Raw genomic sequence first — 26535 nt, 5'->3', positions numbered from 1 at the left:
ATTACCAAAGTCTCTCCAGAGGAGACACCAAAAATTAGCCAATTCTAATAAATTAGAAGATAACTTGAAATTTAGAGTAGATTAGTTATAAGACATCCACATAAAGGAGTGGGGACTTGGCACTCTTACATACAAGACAGCAAGTCACAAGCTTTTATGCTGATACTGAAAGATCCCAACAGGAACAAAACCACAAGATGATAGTTAGGTCAAACTTACCCACTCAAGTTGTAACACTGAAGAGACATGCAAAACAGTAGGAACTAAGTTTTTAACAGAAACATATTATTTGGAAAAGATAATATAGATAAACAATTTCCACATGCCATCATAATATCATTTTTTCTGCATTGTGCATTTGCCAAAGACTGGGAATGCAACCTACAAAAGCATCATAGCTTTCAGTGACTTCATTCAGTGACAAAAGTAGTGGTTAGGACTTTGCCACCTCTGCCCCTCCACCATGTCAACAAGCATCTTTTACCTGAAGGTCTTACTTTAATAGGACGGATAGGATGAGTAGGCGGTAGTCCCCACATGTGTGTGAAGTATGGTTATATTTTACATAACATCAAAATAATTTCATGAAGCCGTTTCATTACAATTGCCATCATATTATCCTAACATTACCTCCTCATATGTAATTTTCATTTTAAGAAAGCCACTAGTCAAACTGCCATTTCAGTGGAAGAACCAAGGTGAACTGTATTCACATTGACACAAAGTATCACTATATCCCCAAGAGAGCAGCAGTCTTTAAATAGTCAAACTGCCAAAGAAACACCATTTGTCACCAAAGTACTTTAAACTTTTGTGAAAGTCTCTGGCATCTTGTTAGAAAGTGTTTGCTAGAACAGCATTCTTCGTCAGAGAGATTACCCTATTAGCGCTGCATTACTGTCAACATTAAAAGACAAAAAGGTCGTAAGTGCAGGACCAAGCAGAACAAAACGTCCAGTCTGGAAACCTCTCCAGTAAGGCATAGAGCTGAGGTGACTTTTGATCTTGCCCAAAAAAGTAATGTGCTGCTATGGCGAAGGAGACTATTCCATCAGAATGCTCTTCTGGGGCCTGAAAGTGAGAAAAGGGCAACACAGTCTTTATGATTGTTTATGGCTTTTAAACATAAGATCAATCCAGATGTACTTTTCTACAGACTTAATATCTATGCAACAAACTTCATCACGCAGCTCTTTGTCCTGTATGTTAAAGTGTTTCCTATCTTCAAACGTATCAGTCTGATTACATGATGAGTTCAATTTGAACTGAACTTGCAACTTGGTATTTGGATCGCAGTGCCTCTGACATGTTACGTAGCTTGCACATGCTCTAACTTCAACCTTTGTATCTGTTGGTTTTGCTGACAAATCAAGACATGGACTCCAACACAGTATTTATATTGATCCTTCTATTGTGAGTCCTTAGGATGAAAAGCCTGTTCTGCCTAGCTTTGCCACTATCAATCTTGCAAAGCTTGTCACACTGCAGATTCCTGCCTGCCTTTATCAAGTACACTCAGAGGATTATTTGGTTAAGTGTTTAGACTGCCTGATCCAGGAAGGAACAAGGGACTTTCTGAACTTTCAGAGGTTCTTGTAATATTTACTCAAAGAATAACACACTGTTAAACCTATAATAAAAACATATATATATGCAAAAAGTTCTTCAGTGGGAAGTTAATGGAGGGGGGGAGGGCAGGGGAAGGATCATAAATCCCACTGGAACAGCAATGCTGGAAGCCTTGCTTCTAACTGAAAATAATGTGAAAGAAAATTTAGAAAACAAAGCTTTTAGAACTGTCTTCAGCTTCAAGACAGGTAAGTTTCCCACCAAGGACTCCCTGTGATTTCCCAAAGCCGAGCAAACAAAATACATGAAAAGGAAAATACTCACAATAGGAAAAAGAACTCTGAAATAACAGTAATAAAGATAAAATTCAAGAACTATGAGGTTAAGATCAGAGAAATCCAAACTTACGACCTAAGACCATGGAGACAAGGAAAATATTCTCCTTTTGGCTGTCTGGCAAGTTAGTGGACTAAGCATCAAAAATATATGTGAGCTGATACATAAAGTTGAGGGACAAATTAAAAGAGGGAAGCTAGAATTAGGATCTATCAAATAAAGCAAAGCTTAAGAAAGTTATTATGAAGAATGCAGAAATGGTGACAACAGGGCAGACCAAGCGATTGCCAGGTTTCCGGCAATGGCATACTCACTGTCAGTTCTACCCAGAAGTGCCACGGTGTAGCCTGCAGCCCGTGGGAGTAAAACACAAAGTAGTCTCCTCCTAAGCTAGCAACCGGCACACCATCCCCGAGAGACCAGGTGGACAGAGCCGACCCTTCATGTGGCCGAACATAGAGAGACATGTGACTTGGACCTGCAGAGAGAGGGACAGGTATCTAGATGTATCAACAGGTAGAGATAGAATTACCATCTGTTTTCCTAGATAGTAGCATATTATCTATATACATACATATATTACATATATACATATATATATGTATTACTATTCATGTCTTCCAAAACATGATACAACTGTCTTCTCTACCGAAGAAGCTTCAATTATTTCTAAGAGGTGAGATAAATGAGATGATGATGCAGGAGAGGGACAGAGCTACAAAATGGACTTTAAGAAAGGACTTGCTATAAAAAGATCAAGGCTTACTTGGCTTACTCAAAATAGACAAGGTTATCAGTCCCCCAAATAACAACTGCAACGCAACACCCACAGCTTCTAGTGTGTTATGAAACTGAATTAATTCATGCTAATCTCACAAAGCTGACTATCTTGGGAATGGCACTAGAACCTGCAGTACTGGAGTCAAAACCTGATTTATTACGGGCATAAAAATAACCACAAACCACAAACCAGAAGCTTCAGTCACTCACCAGATACTTCAAAGCTTAACCTCACAGAGTTCCAGGGCATCAGCTCCTTGGACAGAACTTTAAAGTGAATGGGGCTTCTTGGAAAAATTTCTGGAGCAGGAAGATACCAGTTTTTCCTGTTAAAAAAAAAAAATGTTTTAACTTATTCTCAATGCAACACTCAGAGGTACTAAATGTGAGAAGCCAAAAAGAAGTTTTTGTATAGTATAGCTGACTGTGCTGTTACTAAATGAGATATTCAAAAGCTACTGATTCTAGCAGAAGGCAGGTAAAACTAGTAGCTTGTGGCCAGACAAACATTTAAAGGTCATATTAATAGAAAAATAGTCACCAATGTGTTCATTAATTACCTTCATCTGCCTTAATTTACAAAACAATAAAATAAGTAGGAATATTTGCATCTTCAAACTGCTACACTTTGGCTCACAAGATTCTTGGGGTATGAGAAATAGTCGCAGCAGCTAGTGGATTTCTGTGGAGACCAGCTACTCTAGACCTCCTCTGCTGTCAGTTGGGGTGAGGGGAAGAAGAAGGGAAGAGACATACATACTCCTACTCTGAATTGCCCTTTAGAAGGCCCCCCCTTCACCTTTTTCTCCACTGGTGCTGACACCGATTTTCCACACATCAACTTCTACAGCTCCTGCAGCAGACCCAGCAATCTGTTGCAGAGATTCTGGCAGAAGACACTGCACCTAGACAGAAGTTTAAGTGTCTTCTGAAGTGGAAGGATTATTTACTTTTAGACCAAGATTAGCCTTACTTTTTCTTCCCTTACATAAGCGAGATTGCATAAATGACCAACGTGCTTTGGCAGAAAGTGCTCAAGCGAAGCTGTGTTCACACCAACCGGAACATGAAATGCACTGGCAGAATCCAAGGAAGGCCACAGAAAGGAGCCTGCTCCTCACATGGAGTTCTAATGGTGTCATTGATTTCAGGTACATGCGGAGTTATGTGAGATATTCCATTATAATCAAATCCATTAATCCATATACCAGAGTCACTTTTAACCACATTTCCATCTAGATCATGAAATCTTCTGCTTGTGTGCTAGAAGAAGGAGGGAAAGAAAAAAAAAAAAAAGATACACAGAAAGATGATGGAGCCTGTACAGTTCACGAGAGTCAGAAGTGATTCTGAAATATCCTCCATGTCAATCCTTAAGGTCTGCTACATTTTCAGTATGCACTGAACAAATATCTGAGTATTTATGAATATATACAGAGAATTACTCAGATAAAAGAAACATACCATAAAACCACCTACATTCAGAAGATGACTGTGCCTGTAAGCATTTGCTCATCTCCCATCATGTTCACTTCTTAAATTATCATTGCTTACTCAACTCTCTCACTTAAAACTCCCTAAAAAAACCCTGCTCATCTGACACAGATGAACTGAATGCAGAGATTGAACAAGGGAAACACTAACAATTCTTTCAAATTCAGGAATAATCATTAGAACTCATAAATCAAGCAAGAAAGGGAAGGTTACTCTTTTGGGGGTGAGGGGGGCAGAGTGGGTGTTAAGCTTTGAAAAAACCAAACACTCTTGCAACCAAGAGGCAATATGATATGCAAGGTTTTCTTACCTGGAGAAAGACTCGCTTAGGTTTTGGATTAGCTGCATCAGAACTGTAAGGAAAGAAGATTCCACTACAAACGAGAATCAGAGTGACTACAAACACAGTAGTTAAAGTTATTAACGTCGTTTTTGTACTTTTGACAAGGTAAATGAAGTTAATCTAGAGAATAAAAAGACAGCCCAGTTATAAAACTGCAAGACTTAAGAAATAAGACACTATTCATATAACTCTAAAATCCAATTATGGAACTGAAAGTACATTAAAAAGATATCATTGCAAGTACTACCTGGCACAAGACACTTCTTTGTAATCTCAGTATTTAAAACCAAAAGGAATAAAGTGAGTACTTCCCGGAGCTTTCAAAAATTTCCTATTTTTTAAAACATCTGCCAACAAAAACTTAGAACCTTTGTAGCAAGAGCACCACAAAAAAAAACCCTGAGAATTTTTTTTTCTGAGTGGAGTATATGTATTGTTCAGCCACGTACTATACTTCACCTAAAATGAATGCCTGTTCAGACTCCAGCACTAAATTGCGTATTTTACTCCAATCTTTACTACAACATCATAGAGCAGATATATTTTTGTAACCCCTGCTTCAATCACTTTTGACTAACACAAAACATGGAGTCTTTGACATGTTTCCTAGAAGTTTCCTGTAACATTTAAGATATTGTCAAATTATCATTAACTTCAAGTACTAATTCAGAAAAAATTCATTCTGAACTCTAGAGAAAGTTTAGAAGCTTTAAACAACATTTACAAATTCTACTTACAAAATAGGATGACAGAATCATAGTGATGACCACAATAAATCCTGCCATTACCACATCTGGTAGAATTTCTGAACCACTTCGTCCCATGATAGGCGTAAACATTTCAAATACAGTCCAACTAAGATACATTATATACAGATAAGGAACAAACATTCCCAGCATGTACATCATGACAAATTTCATTGTGGCACCTACAGGGGACAGAAAAAAAACAAGACAAAAAACCGTAAAAGCTTAAAAGGACATAAACACACAGCTTTAGTAATATATCCATATACTGCTGCAAGACCCAATACACAATACTGGTCCTTATCCCTGACATGGATATGGAAAGGGGATCTCATTTTGCATAGCCAATGCCAATATAACTCTTTCAAAAACACCACAAAACTATTCTTGTATTACAAAAAAAAATTTAAACAGGTGTTCTGTCCCAAACACTGTTGAAATATTACAGTATTTTTTAACAACCTTTACAGTATTTTTTAACAACCTTTTAACAACATCAAAGTTTCTGATCACTTATTAATAACCCCACATAGTATTGTTCTTTTTAGCCTGAGAGACAAGATGTTTTTCAGTGTATTTTTTTTTAAAGAGCTTCTCCAGACTTTCAAACTGTCTTTAGTTCAAGAACACTTTTCCTCGTTACAAAAATGTCACACGGTTACTTTGACTATTCAAATTCAAAGTCTGGGATTTCTTTTGCTTAAATAATAGACTTTGGAGGAAAACACTCAATATACAATAGTAGGAGCAGAGGGTTCAAAATACAACCTCCCCCCCTCAAAACTCGTACCTTTTTCGCTGAATTCTTTATGGATCATCAGCTTAGTGAGTAAAGGAAATGCTACCCATAATGTACAAATGAATGCTGAACAAAGGCCCATCTGAGTAATCACAGCCAATGCTATAGACCAAATCATCAATGAGGCATGAAAAAAAATATCTCCCAGGTACTGCTCATTCATATTCTGTAACAAAAAACCCAAATACACTCATTACTGAGTACATTCCATGTACCACATCTCATGAGAACACATAGAAAAATCCTTATTTCTTGTATATAATTGTTTTCCTTGGACAAAACAATTTTGACAAGCATCATCTCACCATTCTCTTTTAGAGTTATCCATGACAGTACACTTTTTTTTAACTTTTTTTCTAAATCTGCTCTGACATACTTTGGAAAAGAGATTACATGGGCTGGGGCAGAGGAAGGAAGGGAACGTACAAATGACAATACCAAGAAGATGGAAGGCTAACGTTTGAGGTACACAGGCAAATAGGGCCTTTTTATAAAAAGCACTGGTATTTGTGAAGCATATAAAACAGTTACGTAGTACTTATGCGTGAAAAAATTATCTGTAACTTGTGAGATTCTAAACCTGTTTTTGAACAGCAGCTGTTAATACACTTCTTATACAAGCACTGTTATTAGTCCACAGCTGTGACTGTCATGGGTCAGACAATACCAGATACATTTCCAAAAAAGACGGAAGCTTCATCATCAAAAAAGTGGTTTGGTTTTGTGGGTTTTTTTTCAAGTTACATGGGCAATGCTGCAGTGTTTATAGTGCAAGATTCTTAATTGTGAATCCTGCTAGTAGCAAGAAGGACTACTTGTGTGAACAATGGCTATCAGAAAGCACCTAGTTCAGTCTTGGGCTAAGAAGGAAAAAAAAAAATTAAAAAAAAAGGAGAGGATGAAGAAACATATGAGTTGCCAAACGTATTTCAAAACAATAAGCTTAAGAATTCAAAGTTCTTGAGCCACTAACAGAAAACACCCAGGCATTGCTTGTGATAGCCAAGTAAGAGATTAGCTTCCAAAACTGTTATGCAACTCTTTAAGTACTCTAAGTTACAGAGGCAGCACAAACTGTATGGTGTACTGCAAGCTACAGCATGCAAGAAAATTAAGAGACTCATGATATCGAGTTGGTTGATCTTCTGATCAGACAATCATCAGGCAAGAAGTAGATCCAGAGCCTGGAACGGCTGAACAGTTAGTGAAAGTACACTCTCCTGTCAGCTCTTTCAAAAGACTAGAAAATGGTAACAATCACATCTATTTTATAAATGGCTCATCTTTTCCACAAAAGGACACCACCACATACATATATTTGTTAACATACATACACCAGTTAACACTCCCCTTTCTCAAACAATTAAAAAATGCACTTCCAGATAAAGACATGATGGATCCACCCAAACTTCCCAGACAATCAAGTTTCAGTAAGTTCTTAAAACTTCTTCAAATACTTGGATGAAGCCGGATTTGGCTGACAGCTTCAGTCTCCTAAATTCCCTTGCCCAAAGCTTGTACAAATGGCCGAGAAGATAAGTAACAGCAAGCTGAATGACTAAATATTACTGCGCCTAAAACCTAAACCTAACAGGCTCAAGTAGTCAACATCTGCCCTGGAAGAGTGTCATCTGTCAGATACCTCACGGCACCACCTCAAGGCCCTATTTGTTTTTAATACAAAACCATTGAACTATCATCTAAACATACGGGATTTTTATGAGCTAGAATTATGACATTATTATGCAAGTTATATCGTGTTGGTTAGTCCATAAAAAAGAATTCTAAGCAAAAAAGGTAGATAGACAGTAATCACGACAAATGACAGCAATGGAAAGGTAACACACACCAAATCCTCACAAAGCCTTGCAGGAGCCTAAATGACCTTTACCTATTGCAGAAAAGAACATGGACTATCAAGAGCTCTGTTCCATCTCCAGCTGTGGTCAAAACAACTAACAACCAGAATAATCATAGAAGGAAGGGTAACTACTCAAATTTTTACAACAGCTTCATTTAGAAAGCTCTGTACAGCACAGATTACTATATTAGAAGAGGGCATGACCGAACTAGAAATTCTGACAGATATAAGAAAAAAGCTCCCATATGAACCATCTGAAAAAAAAAATCGTATTATTTGCTTAGAAGGTTATGAATACAAATGACATCACTAAAACACCACACTTAATAAAAGGACAGAATAAAACAGAGAGAACTGGAATTCCAAGTTTCACAACAAAATGTAAATGATAAATTAGATTAAATAAAGAATAAAAATATTAAAAGATACATAAGGAGGTACTGCACCAAAATAAATTATTAAGTTTAGGGAACCTGTCATACAAGTACATTCAGAGGCAAGAATATGGTAAGATTCAAGTATATATGTAGATTCTGTAATTATCAAGAACATTGAAAGGTATCGAAAAACCTAAATTCTCCAGCTGTTGCTCTGCTCTCTTATCACTGAAGTGATGGCAGGAAGGGAAGGTGCAGATAGGGAAAGAAACAGTACCTTATACTGTATTCTACTAGGCTTTTGCCTTTTTTCCTGAAGCAGCTCCTAAAGGTCATTAGCAAGGAGAAAGCCTTAAATCATGAAGCTCTTAACCCTCTGATTTAGTAGAGCAATCCCTGTGCTTAGATGAAGCAATTTTTACAGCAACATTTTAATACTTCTGTCCAATACAGAAAACTCTTTGCATCTTTTTAATCAACTCAAAAATTATGTCTTCCACAGATTAAAGACGACATTACCCTTCAATATCAGCAACGAAGTCAAGCTTACCTTGTAGAAGAACTTCTTGGCTAGCGTATGCACAAGAATGAGCTTAGCTGCAGCTGCAGTGCCATACAGAAACACAGAAACATAGAAATGGGTGTACCAAGAAAGAGACCGTCCAATGACAGAGATGAACACTGCCACTATAAGGACTGTCACCAGTGTGCAGACCCAACTTATCAGTGTTAAGCCGAATGCAGTAAAGAATTTCTTCAGGTTATGAATAGCTATGAAGAAGAAAAAAGAAGTTTCGTTCAACAGTCATGTATTCTACTGCAGACTATCATCAAGATTGTAATTACCCCATAGCACAATTGCTTTAATGACCAAAATAAAACTCCATGAGGAGTCCACTCTGAAGATCTCTTAACAGTATGGTCTAAATCACTTAGCCTATTTCTTTGCAAGTCTTTTTGCAGTCTTCCCCACTGCAAGATTTATTCCCAGAGTACTAGTGTATTTTGCAGATTACCATGTTCCCGATAGGTAAATTTCTCTAGGGAACCAGTGGAGCCACTCTACCATCTATAAAGTCTTAAAAAAAAAAAAAAAACAACCCAAAGAAGAAAAGAGTTCAAGTTGCCTTTCTCGGAACTTTTTCTTACTCCAAAAATGTTTGCTGGATTTGGGGGGTGGGGAGGTGGGATGTTTGTTTTGTTTTGATTTCTTTATTTAAACAGGTATGTTCCAACACATACCTGAAAAGGTCTAACTAGAAGATTTAAGTTGTTTTCCACCCTTTATTAAGCTTTGCTATCCTCTTCCCCATTTGTTGTTTTCTTATTTGCTCCTGCCTACGGACAGGCATTAAAGAAACATGATTCTGAAGCCCTACCTGTGCTAGCAGAACAAAGAGTTTATATAGATACTAAGCACATTTTTTTTTTTTCAATTTTCAGATCTTTAAAAGATTTAATTTTAATATTCATGAAAGGATAAGAGACATAATCATGATTCATAAATGCTAGACATCTAGGCCTATCATAGTCTTTCTTCATCGTAATTATTCACAGTTGAGAGATTGAAACACAAAGCAACTCCTATGCTATGCTCCACAACTAAAATTTATTTCTGAAGTTTATCTTAAAAGATGCCTTAATCACCTGAACACTTCTTCATCTACTAATTGCTATTCGTTAAAGAGTAATGTGATTGATTTTTTTTTTTTTAAGAACTAGACTTACCTCTGGTTTTGGGCTGTAATACTTTCTTGCTTAAATAAAGAAAAGCAATTGCTGCTGTAATATAGTTCATGATGGTGCCAACACGAGAAGGATAAGCCAGGACAAATAAACCAAGTACATCAAAGAATACAACATTTCCATGTCGATACTCAAAAGATTTAGCCAACTTATCCGACGTTGCTAGGTATTTTAGGACAGCTAGAATATTGTCACCTATTAAAAAAGCAGATACACAACATAACTACATCAGCGTTGATGAATTAGTACGCAGCAGTCTTTTAAATATAAGCGTTCTTAAAAATAAAACTGTATTGAAACAGCCGCAACAAAGACGTGAATACACAACCGATTATTCTAAAATAGGTATTCGATGGTACGCACAGCGTAGTATTTTCATGAGTTAATCTATACAGCTGTCACTAAAATAAGTATACTTGGGAAGCTTCATGTATTTAAACTCTGTTGCAATGAAGGGAGTAGTCAAGCTTTCAGCCCATAAGCCCTTCTTCAAGTTTGATATTAAAGCATCGGACCTCAAGGCCAACCCATAGAAGAATTTGTAATTTCCTAATCTTCCTCCTCTTCGCCTTGCCACTAGTAATCCCTCCATGTTTCAACGACTACGAATTACCTGCCTTTCTTTCCCTAGATAACTCTAAGGCTGGAGACAAGGAGGTTATTTTCCTTTGTAGCCTTCAGGTACCAAACACCTTTTCCTTTCCCACAGTACAGCCAAAACACATGTAATCAAATGAGAACAACTCATTTGTTCTCAACTTTCATTTTGCTTTTACTTGACCTGTGAAAGTGCCTACTGGCTGAAAAGTTTGTCCTTTTTTTTTTTTTTTTGGCTGCGATACGTTTAGCAAGAGATGTTCTACGTAACCACCATGACCAGTTAAAATCATCTTTCCAACAGGAATTCATAAGTGTTACTTTCTGTCTTGCAACTGCTTTGGTGCAAGAAAGTGTTTAAAACTCTTATTCATGCTGGTCATTTAAGTTGGCTTCTGTGTAAGATTAAAAAGGGAAATGGTCAAAATCCTGGAGGCATTTAGGATTATGTTAGTTTTTGCTGGGAAACCGAAGGTCTTACTGTAATTTTCTTTACTGCAGTCTGTCAAATAGCCTGCTATGAGCGCAACCTGTTAGTAGAAAATAAATCCTGTTTATCCACAGTCTGTGTGCTACCACATAAGTTTGACTGAGATCCATTCTAAAAGAAAAACCTATTGGCAGATCAGTCTCTATGCCACCAACTTAACCATAAGCTTCTCATGATGAACATTAATCAATAAGGGGACTTACTGAGAGAAAAGGAACGCAGAATGCTGAACAATCAGGTATCAATGGCTGGATTATAACCTTACTTAGATTTCACAGTTACTTTCAAATCAACATCACTGGATGCTGATAAAGTTTATCCTCCCAAGTTGACCAAACATATTTCCTTTGTATTTTAAAGACATGCATTCAGTTAATTCTTTGTTCTTTAGAACACGTCTAGCATGTTCTAAATGTGTAATTAAAATTATGAATTTCTTGCAATGGCAGTCTTACAGCAAAATGAAAAAGCAGCTACAACACTACTCGTTAGTAAATTACCAAATTCTTGAAATACCAACCTGCTCTCTGAATGGAATCTGTTGAAATTCTGTCTGATGTGTCATATTCTGTATGATAAATGTAGCCATTTTCAATAAAAGCCAAATCTATTCCTACAGAGAGAGAAAAAGCATGTCTGAAATTATGTAAACCTAAAACCTCAAAACAAACATGTCAAAGCCTCAGATGTATTTCACACAAAACGTTGCTCTACTTTGTAGCCCACCCACTATCGTTAAAGATGAACAAAACAGTCTGCTTTGTACAAGGAAGATTAACTGAGATTCCATATGTATTTAAAAAAGGACACCTTTAAAACATTTTAAAACATCTGTCCTTTCTAACGTATTGATTTGCATGACATCTGTACACAAATTGATCTCTACTGGAGAAACACATGAAAATTCTTAATCGTCTCAGCTTCAGAAAAGATGTACAAGGTGCTTTCCAAACATTTACTAGTAAAACATCAATAGAGATCCACGCTGAAAAGTAATAAAAAGCAGCACTATGGAACTACAGAAACACCTTCTCAAAATACCAGGTGTGCTCTTTTTACTTCTAATTTTTAAACAGCTTTTCAAATAGCCAGTCTGAAACCTCTTAAAAGTCCAACTAATTTGTAAAAATAAACAAAAAATATTTACCCAAAAAAAAGTTTTCCGCAAGATAAATTATACATTCAGTGTACCCCAAACACATACCCCTTCAGCTGCATATGCAAAAAGCTGCTGTCTGCAATCTGAATCCTCACAATTTTGCAGAGGTTTAGCAAATCAGACCTCAATTCTACCAGTGGACAAAGAAGAACAAACCAGTTCTTTAACTCAATTATTTCATTTCTATTTGTTTAGAAAAAACAGAGGTCAGTAAGAATTCATTTACCATTTGTGATCCAGGTACGATTCTGAACAAATAAAGAGCACATTGTACAAAATCAGCTACTTTATTTTCAGGCTAGAAGTCTACTTTGGAACAGTTCAGAATATGACAACATCTTTTGTTCCAAGAATCAATTCAGAAATATCACTTTTCTTGAAAGCGACTCCAATGACAACCTGTGCCAGACAGCAAGGACTTTATGGAAGTTTACATTCCTTTGAACTGTGTTTGCATTGTGTGTCCACATTTTTTCCCACTGGTCATTCTCTGCAGAATGGATAGCAAACTGTAAACAGATTAGCAAAACCAAAAACTGCTGTCCTGTGCTTGACGATGACAAAAAAAACCATAACGAAAATGCATTAATTACTAAGTCACTATCTTTAAAAAAGACGATTTTGGTTTATCCATTAGGTACAGACATTTAATTCCTGCAAGCAGGTTATTAGCATCATTACCAAAATGTTTTGAAACAGAATATTTAATATTGTACTGTTAATTCCTGGAGTGTTTTCCTGATTTTCAGGAAACTTTTCTACCATGTAGTTTCTTTCTGGAAAACAGCAGTCTCCAAAAAGCATCCTTAATAACCTACATGACAATGCAAATCTAAAGGCTCTTGCCTTAGAAAAAAGCAGGAAAATTTGCTCCCAAACTGAAAGACAAACCAAACTTCAGGACCTTCACACAGTGAACCGCAGAACAGTCTCCTTGTTATAAACTCAAGATAAATGGTTGCATAAAGTGCATTGACATGTCTTCTGATAACATACCTGGAACATTGCCAAAGTCCCTGTAGATACGGAAGTCTGTATCTGCTGGGATAATACCACTCTGAAATATTTCCTGTGCTACCACAGAGGCAAAGGGATGTTTGGCTGCAACTACGTATGCTTGTACTAACCAAGGATTCTCAGGTCCTAATAAAAGATGAGCAGAAAGTTCACAACAAATACTTTCTGAACTTCAGTTATTCAGAACAAATAACACAAAGAAACTCACTTGAGTATTAACGCTGTTGCCCCACAGGGCATATACTAAGTGCATTTGTGTTCACTGAATGACTCACACTTGAGAAAAAGAGTTAGTTACACTTGGGGGAAAAAAAAAACACTGATGCCTTGAGTGTTCAGTGGCAGAGTAGATAAGCCATCTCCCAAAAAAGATCCTGCACTAATGAAGAAGTCACAACCTTTAGCAGAGTTTCCAATTTATCATCTATGTATCACACCTCAAAATCGTTGTTTGGCGAAAAGTTTCTCCACTACAGCACTCAATGTAAGTGAACAATTAAGCAGCTCCAGCAGTAGAAGGAAATCTGCAGTCCAAATAGGATAGAGCAGAAGTTTAACTGTAGCCTACAAAACACAGTTTTGCTGCTTCCTGAGCAGCAGATAGAGTTCTAATGCCAACATCTCCCTGCAAAGATTTTGAAAGAACTGTTGTGAAAATTAAATAAAGCATATGAAATTACGAGTATGCAAGATACTTGAGATATCCAAATCTGCTTTTCTCCTTATTACCTTGATGTAAAAGGGAAACACAACTTCTGTTATTCTGTTCTACGCAGGCTTCCCATCTAAAAGGCAACTTCTGTGGCAGTGCTTTAGCCTACATGTATCTAAAGATGGAGTGCAACTTAATTGCTGCACAGGGTTGGGAAAGAGGCACAGAGGTTCTCCTGTCTTTTGCTTGTGAGTCACTTTCAATACTCCTTCAAGTCAACATTGTTTATTATCAAATTATCCTAGTGTAGAAACTGGACACGATGCAAGCTCATACCTGTTTGAAAAACAAGTTCTTTTCCTCCTACACCTGCTGCCTCCAGGTTAATAAAAGCTCTAATTGACTTGGCCCACTCATGTTGTGTAATGAAGCCGTGACTAGCCTTGATGGGAAAACAGCAACAACAAAAAAAAAATAGGTCAAATATCTTCCAGATCAGCCTAAATGTTATTTTCCATCATGTACGATCATAACTCAAGATTGAACAAGGCAGCCAGATCACTTACAAACAGATGCAGAAAATCCCAGTCTTCTAATTAAATTAATATGGACAATATTCTTAATCTAAGTATATTTTTCCCCTTGAAATCAAATACATTTTCCTCAGAACGTTAAGACTGGTATTTAACTAATATTTCAACAGATTAAATACAAGCCATATCTGCAGTTACTCTTTCCTTTGTCAGAGTCTTAACACACAGCTTTGATGTATATTTTATAATTCTGGCACATTCTCACCTGCAAAATATTTTCTTCTGCACCATTAAATAAGAATATGACAGCATGCTGCAGGGGCTCTGATGATTTTGAAAGTGTGTTAAGTATTTCAAGCATCACCGCACAGCTAACAGCATCATCACTGGCACCTTAAAATAATCGGCAGAATAGTATGGCTTACAACGAACACACAGAATTGCAACAAAGACCAGAGAAGAAAAAAGCTTTATGTTATCTCAGTCACTTAATCTAACTGAGGTACAATTATGCCACACTTCAGTGTATTTTCTGCTACTGCTTGTACCCTGTGTCTATACTAGTTAAAAGCAACAGCAGAAAGAAAAACAATGCTCAAAAGTTGAGCAAGTAACGTACAAGATATCAGATCCAATACTACTGTTCAAGAAAAGTAGACTAACCAGGTTACTAAGCAAGCAAAGTGATCATTACCTATTTTTCTAAGAACAGTGCAAATAAACAAGGACATAATTTTCACTTACATCATACTCAAATTTTAAAAAATAACCATTTCCACACAAGTCACCCTAAAACATTCTACACTGTTACAATGCATTCAAGTGGACAAAACCTCAAAGTAATGTAAGGCCAAGATTGCAAAATAAAGCAAAGGAAACACTAGAATTCACACCTTTAAAACATTCTTAAAATGAAAGTATACATTATAATACAGTATTTTCATGATCAGATGCCTTCCACCACCCTTCTGTCTTTGCAGAAAACCCCTTTTGCCCTGAGCTCAGTACTCTGTGCTCTGAGTTCCTCATCCAACACTATTCTAGACTTACTCTCACTCCCTCACACCTCCTCCCAGGCCCCGCCATTTTTTTATCTTGATTAAGCATCCGTCTCTTAGCCGAGGTTGCCCACTGCCCCATTTCCCTCACTTTGGTGCAAGCTGTAGCATCTCCCTACCCCACTCTTATCAATAAAATTTGGGAGCAAACAGAGAAATTTAACCTCATTCCTTTAGGCCTGAGTTGCATATATGATGCCGACGTGCACTGAGATGACCACAACACTGTGGTCAGGCCTCAGCATGCTATTAGGGCAGACTCATTAGCTGCTAAAACTGTTTAATGTACATATTAAAAAAGCAGCTTTTCCAAAGCTTGTAACTTGGCAAAATTCAGATATATCTGCCCCTTCCATGAAAAGGGCATATTTCTGATATGAACACAAATCTCAGTCTAAATTTTAGCCATAGTTTACTGTATGGAAGTACTTTAGAATAAATAAATAAAACCAAAATCTTTCCAATACACTATTTTCTTATCTAAGAAATTAATGCCTTGTTCTGCCAAAAGCTTTCCAAAAAGCCCCCCAAAAATATCTGATTTAAAGCCCTGATTATATTGCTACCTGAATTTATCAGTAGTCTACTCTTAGCCACACTGAGTTGTTTTATCTAACCCATGCTGTGTTGAAAACTCAGCACAGAAGTGATTATAGTTTTCAGTGAGATTAATCACTTCTCTGCTTTGCTATGAAGCGAAGAAAAATAAAAGTTATTGGTTTCAACAGACATACAGATTTACATCTGATTAAAGCAGCCACGTAGCCATAGACTGTGACACAAGCTCACAGAGAAAATATCATCCTCAAATACTTCATATACAGCAAAACTGACAGGAGGTTAAAACAGATTTTATGGCAAATATCAGTAACCTAAGAAAATCACATTATTGGCTACATCTGTGACAATAATTTCAGGATGTTCCTGCCTTCAAATTTATTAGAAGAATCAAATAGGCCACATAAACTGAAAATTAGTACCATTAGAACAAGAGACATGTTTTAGGACTTCACAGTCTATGTTTTTCCTTCACAAGGAACTCAAGCTTTCTAACACTGAAGCTCTAATGGTTTAGTGAGTTCTGCTTTACTCGTTTTGTATGCATAAGCATCAACGGCAGATTATGTTTTGTTATCGCATTTTCAAATATATTACTCATTGATCACTGAGTCCTGCTGATTCTGGTTAAATAACACATTTCTGGTAATCAAAAAAAGCTGTAAGTAAATAACTTACAGAAATATAGGAGAATAGAAAACAAAAGGTTCTTGCTTAGGTTATGTGCAAGTTTCACAGAAAGAAAACAAAAGACAGAGCAGTTCCTCACTGTTGTGGTAAAAAGGGCTAGGCTGCTTTGTGATTAAGGGCAAGCATACAGGCTGATTTCTACCTCCACTGATTTCTGTATAATCCTATACAAATCACTAATATTTTTTGGCCCCTCTGTGCAAGTTTGGTGAAATATTTTACTGTGAGAGTAACTGTAAAGAAAGTAATTGATGTAGAAATAATCCTGTGTTACAACCCATAGAAATGTACACACAATTTACGCAGGGCATCATTTTAAAGACAGTTCAATAATCATTGCATTATGCTTGTGAAGTATTCTTTCTAAGTCTAGGCAGCCATATTTAGACTATAAATACAGTAATTAGCATCTCTGCAGTTCCTAAATCACAGAGCATGTATAATAATCGTGCAGTTATTAAGCTTAATTTCGAAACTCATCTTGCCTAAATATGATTGAGGGGAAAGAGAAGTTCTGTATACTATTTATTGACAGAAAAAAGGCACAAAGAGTACAGCAAGTACTTGTTTCTCTAGCTAATACTCAGCTGTTTTCTCAATAATGAAGACTATTTCATGTGCTAAAGAACAGAAGGTTTACCCCCAAAAATAAAATATCGTGTGGGGTGTAAATGAAGAAACTTCAGTAAAAGCTGCACTGTTGGTGACTGAAATCCGTACATATTTTTCAACTGCAATAACCGGCACACACCTGTGGCTGAGTGTTACAACAAATGTTTTCATGCCGTTTTCAGTTCCCTATCTTCCTGGCACTGTTAAAACCATGTATTTACAAAGCTGTTTACTCCCTTGCTGCAATAATTGTTTAATGTGATTAGATTTATAAAAATGCAGAGGGACAAGAGAGTACACAACACTGACAGTAAAAGTAGCAGCGACAGAGATGTACACACTACCAAGGTAACAGTACCTTAATCTTTGATCACTACAGTCTTTTGAGACAGAAGCTTTGAATGCAGAAAGAAAAAAAATTTGGCATAGCTTAAGGATATCACACTGAAAATCTGAGATAAATTACAATACCAGCAAAGGGAGGGGAAAAACACAGACTGGTTAGTGGGCGTGGGAACACGCTCTAGCACAAAGCATCCTGTGAAAGGAAAGCCAGGATTAAATCAGTACAGAAGTATGGAAAGACCTGAACGACAGGTGAAAGCTGCACATGAACTACATGCATAAGCAGTGAATTACAAGAAAGGCAGCTGTAACCAAACTTTCTGGAAATCTATAGTATCTGTAATTTGCTGCCTACTAGAAAGTGAGAGTGAAATCCTGACTTTAATGGGACCAACCTGTCACTCTAAATACTGAATCTCACTGAAATCAAGCAGACTAGTGGACACATGCAGTATTCTAGCATGTGGCTATAAGGTTACTTGGTATGAAAAGACAGCGAGCCAAGCTCTGTGGCTCATGTAATAGATAGAAATGCAGAATGAACACGTGGACCTACCCGGGGTATTTGGTACGGAATCAAAGTGACAATTGGATAACACTGCATGCTCAGCTCCATTTCGGGGTTCCAGCTTCACTACAACATTGGTTATGTTTGCATAGTAACTAGTAAAGCCTCCTAAAAAGTCAATGCTGAAGGAGCCTGTGGGCCTCTGTATGTCTACAGATATCTTGTGAGCATCTGTGCTTTCTCTTTCTATTGCCCTAATTTGTTCGAAGAGGTAGTTAACTGTAAGAACTTCATTTTCTGGACTTCCAACTGTTCTGGGCCCAATTGCTGTTATGTTGTCAAGATATCCCCTGTAAGAGATAAATTACACATTCAGCATCAACACGTTCAACATTTAGTTTGTAACTCATCTACAACTATAACATTTTTGTACGCTGTTCCTATTTCAAAACTCACAGTAAGTGGAAGAGATTAAAGCCAGTTAGATGGTAACTGTAGTCAAGATGCCAAAGATCATTGTGGTAATGGGCACACAGTACTGATCTTTACTCAGGGGTCCTCATCCTAGCTATCACGATATTAAACCAAACTACCGGTTTTCTGATTCTGGATTGAACATATCAATCCAAAAAGAAACAAAAGGGTGAATGGAGAAGCTAAAGATTTTATCTTTAGCAAGGTTCTGCACACGCATACATGCTCTTCCCTGAACGTCCGAATAAGCACGCCCTTAGCAAGATTTACACCAACTAAAAATTTGCAAAGAAACTTTCCCAGACATTAAGTACTTTATAATACTACAAGAATTAAACTATGGAGGATGCATTGTTTGATCAGCCCAAAATAGCACCTTTAAGAGGCAGCCAACACGAGAGCTGGAGCTCTTACAGTATTTTCACCGACTTTCTGCAAGCATCCCGGCGAGCTCTGACCTCTTGCCAGGGCAGGGAAAGACACAAGCACTCTGCGAAGGACAGTAACCCAGCAACTGATGGGAGAGGCCCCCAACGGCTTAGCCCGCCAGCGGGACTCCCAGAGCGCACACCCGCTGCACCGACACTACTAACTGGACGCTGCACAGCCGGGCTCGTCCGGGCGCCCGCTCAGAGGCAGGGCCAGGCCGCCGCTGCGAGCCTCCCGCCGGGGCCCCCTGCGGAAAGCAAACGGCAATCGCAGCTACCGTCGCCCTCGGGGTAACCCCGGGCGGACTCTGCCCCGCGGCTGGCATGACACGGCCAGGTCTCACGGCTCACCGCCGCCCGCCCGGCGCATCCGGCGCCGCCCCGGGCAGCTCCCCCCCCCCCCCCGACCCCCCCGCACTGCCCTGCCCTGCCCGCCGTACCTGGCGCGGGGGGCGCTGAAGGCGCGGGGCCCGGCGGCGGACGGCTGGCTCAACAGCTGCCGGTGGGAGACGTGCACCAGCGCCCGCAGCCCCAGCAAGTACAGCAGCACCACCGACGCCCCCCGCGCCTCGGGCAGCGGCGGCAGCAGCCGCCGACGCGGCCCGCCCCGCTTCTTCCCGCCCATGTCGCGGTCGCCGTCCTCCCGCGGCGGTGAGTGGCGTCGGTCGCGGTCCCGGTGGCCGCCCGTCGCGCGGAGCCGCCATACAGCCGCCGCCGCGTTCCGCTCCATGGGCCGCGCGCTCAACCCCGGCCGCCGGCGCGAGCTCCGCCACGCAGATGCGCGGTACGGAAACGGACGAGGGTCAAAGAGCGACCCGGACCCCTCCTCGGCTGGCTACGGCACGGCACGGCACGGCGCGGCCAGAGGGCGGCCGGGCGTGGCCCCGGCGAGTCACGTGGCGGGACAGGGCCCCGTCACCGCCCGCGCACCGCGGCCGTTGGGGTCTGTTATAGGTGCTGGGTGTCGTCCTGCGGGCCGGTAACGGTCGCTTCTCGCCTTGCAGGCGCAGGCGTCCGGCCGGCCGCAAAACCGAGGCTGGGAAGCGGTGGAGCCCTCTGTCCCGCCACAGCCCCCCGGCGAGCAACGGCCTGACCCTGCGCCTGACCGAGGATCGCCCCGTGCTTCGTGGGCAGCGTTGCCTCACTCACAAAGATGTACAAGTCTTCGTGTTTTCACGGCTTTTCTTTTTTTTGTTAATACTAAAGCACAAAGAAAAGTGTGCAGAAGTAACCATGGTGTCAGTGGGGGAGCAGTAAAGAGTGCCGCAAACCACCACACCAGAGACGAGGGGTGGTGAAGCCTCACGGATGTGAAGTCATAGCACTGGCGGTGCTTGGGGTTGCTGGTGGTTTTTTTCCCCCACTGCATTATATTTTTGGTATTTCGTAGCTGTAGCACTGCCCTGACTGGAGCTCGGGAAGCCCGAGGCGAAGTACCGTAACTCTTGGAGGTGCTAGTGAATAGCAGCTTCCAGTGAAGGAAGTGCCGTAACTCTTGGAGGTGCTAGTGAATAGCAGCTTCCACGCCAAGGAGAGCACCTGTGAGGATGGGGGCCCAAGCTGTGACACAGACCATCGCCCCTGCAGCGCTCCACTTGCTTCTCTCTGGGGGAGCATGCTTCTGCCTGCTCTTGTGGTGCCTTTGAGTGATGGGACAGAGCTATTTGATGGTCATTTTTCCTATCTTTATCGTACTGCTTTGCAATGTACCTGGCTACCCCTGAAGATATCCTAAAAGATATTTGTCTCTGGTGCTCTGTGACGTAATCCAGAAACAAAATATGTAATGACGTGATCTAGAGAAATGGCTGTTTCAATATATCCAGTGTTGCAGGTAAACACTGAACATTGCTGCTTTCTACCCTGCCTCTGTGGTGCCACATGGAAGCTTTCTAACATGGAGTTGCAATACCCTTTGGGATGAAAAAGTCTGAAGGAGTGGTGCACTAAAATGTGATGACTGTGCGCTCTGCACACCTTAGGTGCTTTAGTAAATTTCCATATTCTGGCTTAGTGAGTTTTCTCATTTGCTTCACTGCACCCTCAGTACAGACAAGATTATTGCTTACAATTTATGATTTACAGCTCCAGATTATGCTACTACGTTTAAGACCCCATAACATAGTTCTAGGTTGAGAGGTTTTATTCTGTTGTGTTCGATTTTTCTTCCTTCCTGCTTTTGTTTCACTTACGTGTGTTACCTCCCTCTTCACAAGCAGACAAACATACCCCCAGATTTGGTTCTCAAAAGTAGATTTTACATTAGAAACAGCTCTACTATGAAAAACTCCAGTGTAAATGTTTTCTTAAAAATACAAGTGCATAATTAGTCCAGTGAAATGCTTGCAACACAAATAACCAAAGCTAATTAAATGTAAGCCCCCCCCCGCCCCTCCCCCCAGTGTGATGCAATGGAAGCTGCCCTTTGAAAATGTCATATTAATAATCTGTATGACTGTAAGGTAGTATTACTAATATACATAAGAAAATGTGGTTTTAAAGAAAGATGCAGCCAGATATTCAGTGTAGATCTGCATTTCTCCTTTGAAATTCCTAAGTAGGTCTTAAAGTTCTATAGAGAAGTCAAACAAGGACTCAAGTATGGACTTCTATCTTTTATTTTGATTTCATGTGTAATATCATCGGTGCTAAGGTACTGGGGGCCACCACTCCTGAAAAACTCACCTAAGCAGCTTTATGCAGGGACAGTTCCTCTCCAGCAACACATTTTGCTGCGTTTCAATTTGACGATGTCAGAACAGGCCCTACCTTACTGATCTGGAGGGTAATACACAATTTGAGAAAATAGGAGCTACGCATCATTCATTTATTGTGGCTCTATGCTTACTCCAGGATTAGAACTGTAAAAGAATTCCATCCTTTTCTAATGGTCTTTTTCCTTTCATTCTTTGGGCAACATTTGAACATTAAAAATCCCTCAATTAAGAAAAAGATCTGACTATACTGATTTTGGTGACCGTCATAGTCTACACGTCAAAACAATTTTTAATATTCTGTTAATTCAAAATTCAGAAGTAATTTTCTGCTTTGGGTCTGATGTTTGGAATACCGACAGCCCTTTTATCATCTGTTCTGAGCACAGCATTTGCGAGGGCACTATGCAATGTGAATGAAGCTGGAAGTATACTGCATACACGTTTTGACATGACTGGAACGTCAGGGTCAAATACATCAACAAATACAGTGCCCTTTATTGCTCTGTTAGTCTGGAATGACCGATTTAAGATAATTGGATCTAATTTCCAAACAAATGATTCAGCATAGATTCAGTTTGACTTTATGTCAAGAAGGCTGATGCTTAACCTAGTATCTTGCAATCCACGCTGCTTCATTTTGTCAGCTCACAAAAGGGAAATCCCTTGTTCACTGAGCATGAATTATACTTGTAAACTACGTTTTAAGCAGGAAAACTAAAGATCCAATCTCTCATCCACAGGGACTATGGGCCTGCTTTGTTTTCTAACTTAGTAGCAAAACCAAGTTAAATGATAGCAGGATAACCTTCTTGCTTAACAAATAAACACAAATATTAATGTTTTATAGGTTAAGGCCACCACCAGCTATTTAGGGTAAGAGAACTAGAACACTCACTGTCTTCAGAAAAGCATTTCATTTTCATTAAAAATAAACAATGATGAAGCATCCCTCAAATAATTGGTAAATTGTTCCTACAGTCATCTTTCTCATTCAAATGTGACTTATTTGTGGTACTAATTTCTTAGCTTCAGGTTTCCATCCATTGGATCCTCTTATATCACTGACCGATAGATTGAAAATCCCTTTGTTACATTTCTGGTCCACTGTAGGTATTAATACATCATGATCAAGACTCCTCTTATATTCATCTTCAAGCTTGAGCTTTATAAGCTATTACTTTTCCAGTCCTTTCATCCTCCTCCTAACTGTTCTCTGGTGATTTCCAGTTTTTCAGTAACTTTCCTGCATTGCTGAACCAAAAGGAGAAGTAGTATTCTAGCACCTACACCAGTGCCAAATACAAAGGTGAAATAATCGCTACCTGCACGGAGGCAGAGCTGTTTGTTTGCTTTAACATAAGCACGCTGACACACTTTTGAAGTGTCAGTTCTATCCAGCTGTCTTGGGAATGTGTTTCTGTCACTACAGCATGTTCCAGCCATCCACTTAGTGTCCCATAACCTCTCTGACAGGCAGGATCATCCAGACCAGCTTTCAGTGAAACTGGAATCCAGCAGGAAGCAGAAAACCCTGTGAGGAGGAGAAACCAGATTTTACATCCTGAGTTTCCAGAGCCTATTGTGTCAGACTTTCCTAGTGACACCTGTGAGTTTGGAAAAATCTTGCTTCCCTGCCCTGAAGCCAGTGTTGGACCATTGAGCATCTGAGCCCTCCTGCTGCAATGGAGCTAGATCTTCACTTCTACCTCAGGCATTGTATCTATCCTGTCTTCGATCATATACCCATCAGTCACCTCACTCCTATAGACAGTGTTGTAACTGGAAGCTCATATTGAATCTATTTTCTACCCTGTCTTCAAGGGGTTTTTTTGGTTATTACTACCCACAGTCCAGTCTCCATCCCTTAACTACGGCCTGCCTCTGATTCTGTATACTGCAAGCTTGAAAATGTTTGCCTTGCAAACTCGGTAACCATTCAGTATTGCTCTGAATCAACAGGTGTTCTTCTTCATTATCTGTAGCTATCCTAGTCTTAAGAACAAAACCAGGAAGAATGTTGTAAGAACTCAGTGCAAGAATCCACCCTTGTAAAAATACAGGGCAGTCTTGTGTAGCCTGTATTCAGTTCAGGTATAAGCAGCTCTTCACTTTGAGAACTCTTCCGTGCAGGCACACTTCATGCTGTCAAGGAAGTTTGCATTTCTTCTTCTCGGTCTTTATTGCCTCACTTCATCACATAACTCCACAAGACAGCATCTAGCCATGGATGGCATTGCGTATGGTAGTCTAGTTTAAGAAAATGGCACAGGCAGTCTAATGAGCGTATGTCCCTCGATGTCTGTGCTCTCAGCTGAATCCTTGTAAAAACCTTTCAGAGACATCAACCAGAAGACATTTAGGGCTCATTCCGTCAAACACATCCCTCTCTTTCCCAAGATAAAAGGACAGAAGATGCCTCATCAACACTCCAGACATACCCAAGAATTGGGCATTTCCACCATAATTAAAGCAGAATGATTAAACCCTGGTCACTCATTTCAGAACTGGAAGTTGAAGAATCACCCACAGATTCTAGATTGATAGGGCAGAGATAGACTGTTGTTTGCATCAGCACTGTACTTAACCATTTTGGTTTGATAAGCTTAAGCAGTGCTTTTCCCTGTTCCCTGTTTAGTAGTACTCATTTTCTGTGCTCCCTCTTTTTCTTACCCTGTGTTGTGGTTTAACCCCAGTCAGCAGCCAAACACTACGCAGCCGCTCCCTCACTCCCCGCCCCCGCCCCACTCCCGGTGGAATGGGGAGGACGATCGGGAAAGAAGGCAGAACTCGTGGGTTGAGATAAGAACAGTTTAATAACTAAAGTAACATATAATACTAACAATAATAATAATGAAATATAATAATAATAGTAATGAAAAGGAATATAACAAAAAAAAGGGGGTTGGGGAAGAGGGATGCACAATGCAGTTGCTCACCACCCGCTGACCAATGCCAGAGCAGCGATCTGCTCCTGCTGGCCAGCTCCCCCCATTTATATACTGGGCATGACATTCTATGGTATGGAATATCCCTTTGGCTAGTTCGGGTCAGCTGCCCCGGCTATGCTCCCTCCCAGCTTCTTGCACACCTGCTTGCTGGCAGAGCATGGGAAACTGAAAAGTCCTTAACTTAGGATAAGCGCTACTTAGCAACAACTAAAACATCAGATGTTATCAACAGTATTCTCACACTAAATACAACACACAGCACTGTACCAGCTACTAAGAAGAGAGTTAACTCTATCCCGGCCGAAACCAGGACACCCTGTTATTTTGTAAGGGGAGCTGTAATCATAACCAATAATTACATAGAGAAAATTAACAGATTATTGCTTGTCAAAAACCAAAACAAACAACCTTTCTTCAGATAGACATACCCTCCGCAGCCAGTTCAGGCTCTATGTCACCCTCTTCCCTGTGGATACTCGGCCCCCTTTTCCATGCAGGCTCAGCATTCCCTTTGTTATTAAAGGGAGGCCAGAGCTTGATGTTACCCTGGAGGGACAGGAGGGGGGCAATCAGCACCCCGTGCTGTGATTTCAGGACAGAAGGCTTTTTCTTCTTTTGCTCCCAGCCTGGAAAGTTTCAGTCAATCTTAAACTAGTAATAATTAGTTAAGCTGATAACAGGATAACCGGAACCCAGTCCAAATATAAGCCATTTATTCTTCCTTTATCTGTTAAATATCTCACCTTGTACAGTCTGACAGCTTCTGCCAAACTCTAATCACTCAATCGCTTGATTGCTACCTCTTTCTGCTCTTTAGCCCCTCCGATACCTGCCAGCTATCACTGCCAGCTATCCTATCTCCACACAACACTAGCACAGAAATCACCTCCTTCATCAGCCTAACAACTTTATGCAACCGTATCACCTCCCTGGTTCTCCTTCTCTCATCACATCAAGATTAATCTCTTTTTCGCCTTCAAGACCTCAAGTCTCTCCACACTTACTTACATTTCTTACCCAGTTTGGTTTAGCATACCATGTCAGCTCTTTTGGCAGTAATGTCAGCCTGTTTATTTCTTCCATAATAGTTTCCCAATCCTTTCCCATGCTAACATCTCCCCTACACACAGTTCTCAGACAATTCATGTTCAGGCTACCCATATTACGTCAGCAATCATTTAACACCACAAACCAAAGATACAGTCATGTTGATTCAGTCATTTTGATAAATATTCTCTCAGTTGAGAAATCATGTGACCTGGCAATATTTTATCTTGGCTTACTATCTGTTTATATAATGCTCTCAGAAAGCTTTGGTCAGTAAAAAAAGAAGAGTGTGTATGTGATAAGAGCTCGTAGTTCCAGGTAGAGGGACAAACATGATCACCACCAAGGACTGCTGAATGCAGGAGGCATGGTTCCATAAGCTATCTGTCCTTCCACCTGAGCACAGCTGACTGCTAGGAGACTTTGCCAGGCTCTGTGTGTATTTATGGCAGGATGGCCTTTTACATTTGTGCAGTTTATTTAAATAAGAACTACACTCCAGAGACTTGTTTCCCACATGTTATATATACACTACAATAACAATAAACAGCCAATAGATAGATATATTGTATCTTCTTCAAAAGCAGCCCTGTTCCAATTGAGAAATCAGTGAAGAAATTCTCTGGTGGTGAAAGGGGTGAAATAACTTTG

The 26535-nt window shown here is 39.8% G+C and overlaps 1 protein-coding gene across 1 annotated transcript; it reads right to left on the bottom strand.

Moving 5' to 3' along the window:
- Positions 1-19902, bottom strand: ERMP1 (endoplasmic reticulum metallopeptidase 1). The gene is made up of 15 exons (XM_050913114.1): positions 19613-19902; positions 18319-18620; positions 14765-14892; positions 14303-14408; positions 13294-13440; positions 11659-11751; positions 10034-10246; positions 8856-9076; positions 6059-6233; positions 5260-5450; positions 4490-4642; positions 3746-3948; positions 2896-3011; positions 2220-2383; positions 1-1071 (listed from the first exon to the last, which is right to left on the bottom strand). Exons 1-15 carry the CDS (start codon positions 19900-19902, stop codon positions 907-909), a joined length of 2667 nt encoding a protein of 888 aa, XP_050769071.1. The 3' UTR covers positions 1-906.
- Positions 19903-26535: the final 6633 nt, after the last annotated feature.

The sequence above is a fragment of the Gymnogyps californianus genome, chromosome Z, assembly GCF_018139145.2.
Source record: "Gymnogyps californianus isolate 813 chromosome Z, ASM1813914v2, whole genome shotgun sequence".
Lineage (NCBI taxonomy): Eukaryota > Metazoa > Chordata > Aves > Accipitriformes > Cathartidae > Gymnogyps > Gymnogyps californianus.
This window is presented reverse-complemented; position numbering and strand designations above follow the sequence as displayed.